Genomic DNA, 3021 nt, shown 5'->3' on the forward strand with positions numbered 1-3021 from the left:
TTGTATATTAAATAGGCATTTTATGTGTAACTAAAAGTCATTTAAAGTAATTAAGTGAATAAAAGTAAAACTATCTTTGATGTGACCTAAACTAAAGCAAAAAAATGATTCAAAAATCACTAAAACTGTGGCCCGCGAAGATTTTAAAAACCTAAAATTTGGCCCACGAGCACCAACTGCTTGCCGACCCCTGTGCTAGAATAAGTATTAATAATTATTCCTGGATAAGACCTTAAAAGGTATGCGTGGTGTGCGATTTCGATATTCAAAAGGTTCTTCGTTATCCAGGTCCTAGGATCAAACATTTGAGCGTACTTTTGTCGTTTCATTAAATACAAATATATTTAATGGAGTATTCATTTACAGTTTTACTTTTTGTTTGTGGTTATATAGACTAATGTTTAGTACTATAAAAAACAAAAATTTTAAAGGAAATATTTTCGTTTCAGCATTGAAAATAATATATTTTTAGGCATTTTACTATATGTGCTTTTTAAAAAAGAGCACAAGTAAAATAACTAACCATTAGTTGTAATTATATATAGTTGATTATATATTAAACAATTTGTTTATTGGTAAAAATTTAAGTATTATAGCTAACTATTTACAAAGTAGTTGTAGGATATGCGTGTTGTTGATAAACTCATAATTTTGTACTTCATTATTTAGTTATATCCTTATAAATACTAGATGTTATTTTAGTCTACGTAATATAAATCAGACAACACAAATTGAATAATGTATCTATTATATTAAAGGACCACAGAACACTGTTATAACAACGTTATTTCAAAGATACAAAATACTTTTACAAACAACTTCGAATTTATAAATAATATAAAACTTAATAACATTTTAAGTGGTAAACACGTTGAAACTCTGTATAATGTTAACTATAAAAAAGTTAAAGAACAATTAATAATTGTTAATAAATAAAAAGTCAAACATTAAACATACAAAAGTATTTAACATGAATTTCTAAAATAGTTTTAATAGTAACTTTTAGCATTATATCAATACAAATTTTATATCTGATATTGACAAAACTCTATATATTTATAATGATGTTGTGCAATTATATGCATTATTAGTCGAGCTTAACATTCGATATCTAATTAATTTACAAAAAAAAACAAGCATATGAAAGAAGCATTACATTACAAATTATGTGTTTTAGGAAAAAACAACTTAAGCTTAATTTTTATTGTTCTAACACTTTTCCTATACGTTTAAGAAAACACCTAAACTATTTTAAGAGCAACGCTTATTTCATGTCAATTTCTAATAACATAAAAATCAACATAAGTCGACATTTACATTTTCAATGAAAAAACCGTAAAAAAAAATACTAAAATACTATTCTATAAAAATAATATTATTAATTAGTAACACAATTAAACTCTTTACAAAATACTCACAAAAATGTTACTTCTTAATTAAAATAACTTCTGTTACTTTTACGTTATTTTACTACTTTTATGATGCGTTTCATAAAATACCTTTATTATTTTAAGAGCGAAAATTATTATTTTTCTATTTCTAAGTAAATAAAAAGAGTCATAATATAAATACTAAAATTTTCAGTATTCAAAACGAGACAATTTAAAAATAATATTCTTGTAAAAAAAATAACACATACAATTTACATAATGTTAGTTTTTAAGTATATCCTGACCCACAAATATTACAATGCTAAAATTTTAGACAAAAAAGAAGATTTCTCGAATTTTAAAGTATTTAAAAAAATGTTTATTATCACTTGAGAATTATCGAGCAACTTTGCCAAATACCAACAAACTTAGAGGTCCATTCATCAGTGGACGTGTTGTAAATATAGACGTCAGCTTTAGCATTTGTTACTTCGCCAAGTTTGACAATTATTTCATTTCGAATACGAAATATTTCTACAGGCCTAAGTGAATTATAGCTAATTGGAAGAGGTAATTGCTTTATTCGACTGAATTTGTTAGAAATTTTATCAAAAACTTCGCAGCTTTTTGCATTGAATCCTCCTATGACATACATTTTTTTACCCATTGCTACTGATCCATGACCAAATTTAATTTCTGTTAAATTAGGCATGTAAGTCCATTTATCAAGATAGTGGTCGTATGCCTCAACTGAATTACGTATACCTTCAATTCCTCCAGTGACGACAATCTTCCCATCAAATACTACGCATGAGTGACTTTCTCTTTCTTTACCCATGCTACTAATTTCATCATATTCAACTTTGTTAGGATCAAAGGCCCAGCAATCTGCTGTAGAATGGCCATCACGATTCCGATTGGTAAGTTGACCTCCAAGTATGTAAAGTCGTTCCATGAAAACGCAAACAGCATAACGAATGTGATAGAAGTATGAAATTTTAGGACTTGTACAGTCCCACGCTTTATAAACTGTTGAATACCTTAGAGGGTATTTAAAATAACGCTTTTCAATACAATAAAAGTTTTCATGTAAAACCGAAGGAGGATTAAGATGGTCAAACTTTAACCAATTACTTGCTGTTTTAGAAAGCTCTACTTGTAAATGACTACATGACAAAAAACTAACACTTTCATACATGCAACAGCGATTTTCTACCAGAGAACTTTCAGAAGATGTTTTGCCATTTTCATTTTTCTTAACTAGAACTGAGTCAATGTAATTGCAGCATTTTTGGCAATTTAAGCAATACGGGTGTTTTCTGATAGCATTTTGAATGATTTCAGAAGACAGCAAAGGTAATCGAACCTCTTTTAAAAGATCGTAAATTTTAACTTTGCGACTGCCTTCGTCATGCTTTATCCAATTAGTTATTGCTTCAAACACTTCAAATTCTGAGCTTACATTAAGATCAGATCTTGAAATAATAAACCTAATAAAATCGTAATCAACCAACTTCATTTCGTTTGTCTTTGACAAGCTGACGAAGCTATGTTTTATAAGAGATATAATATGCTTTTGTAGTGCATTTTGAGAGAAAGTATTACAAAGCACAAACAAACAAAATATATTCTTTTTATTAAATAATGAATT

At 27.5% G+C, this 3021-nt stretch overlaps 1 protein-coding gene across 1 annotated transcript; it reads right to left on the reverse strand.

Moving 5' to 3' along the window:
• Positions 1-1755: 1755 nt before the first annotated feature.
• On the reverse strand, positions 1756-2325 carry LOC145838691 (spermatocyte protein spe-26-like). Its single transcript, XM_082946318.1, has one exon. It carries the CDS (start codon positions 2323-2325, stop codon positions 1756-1758), a length of 570 nt encoding a protein of 189 aa, XP_082802444.1.
• Positions 2326-3021: the final 696 nt, after the last annotated feature.

This window comes from Thalia democratica, chromosome 6 (assembly GCF_965202585.1).
Source record: "Thalia democratica chromosome 6, ktThaDemo2.hap1.1, whole genome shotgun sequence".
Lineage (NCBI taxonomy): Eukaryota > Metazoa > Chordata > Thaliacea > Salpida > Salpidae > Thalia > Thalia democratica.

What these genes read in the sequence shown, in the direction of transcription:
- LOC145838691 (XM_082946318.1), bottom strand. Translation starts at nt 2,325, where the DNA reads ATGGAACGACTTTACATACTTGGAGGTCAACTTACCAATCGGAATCGT.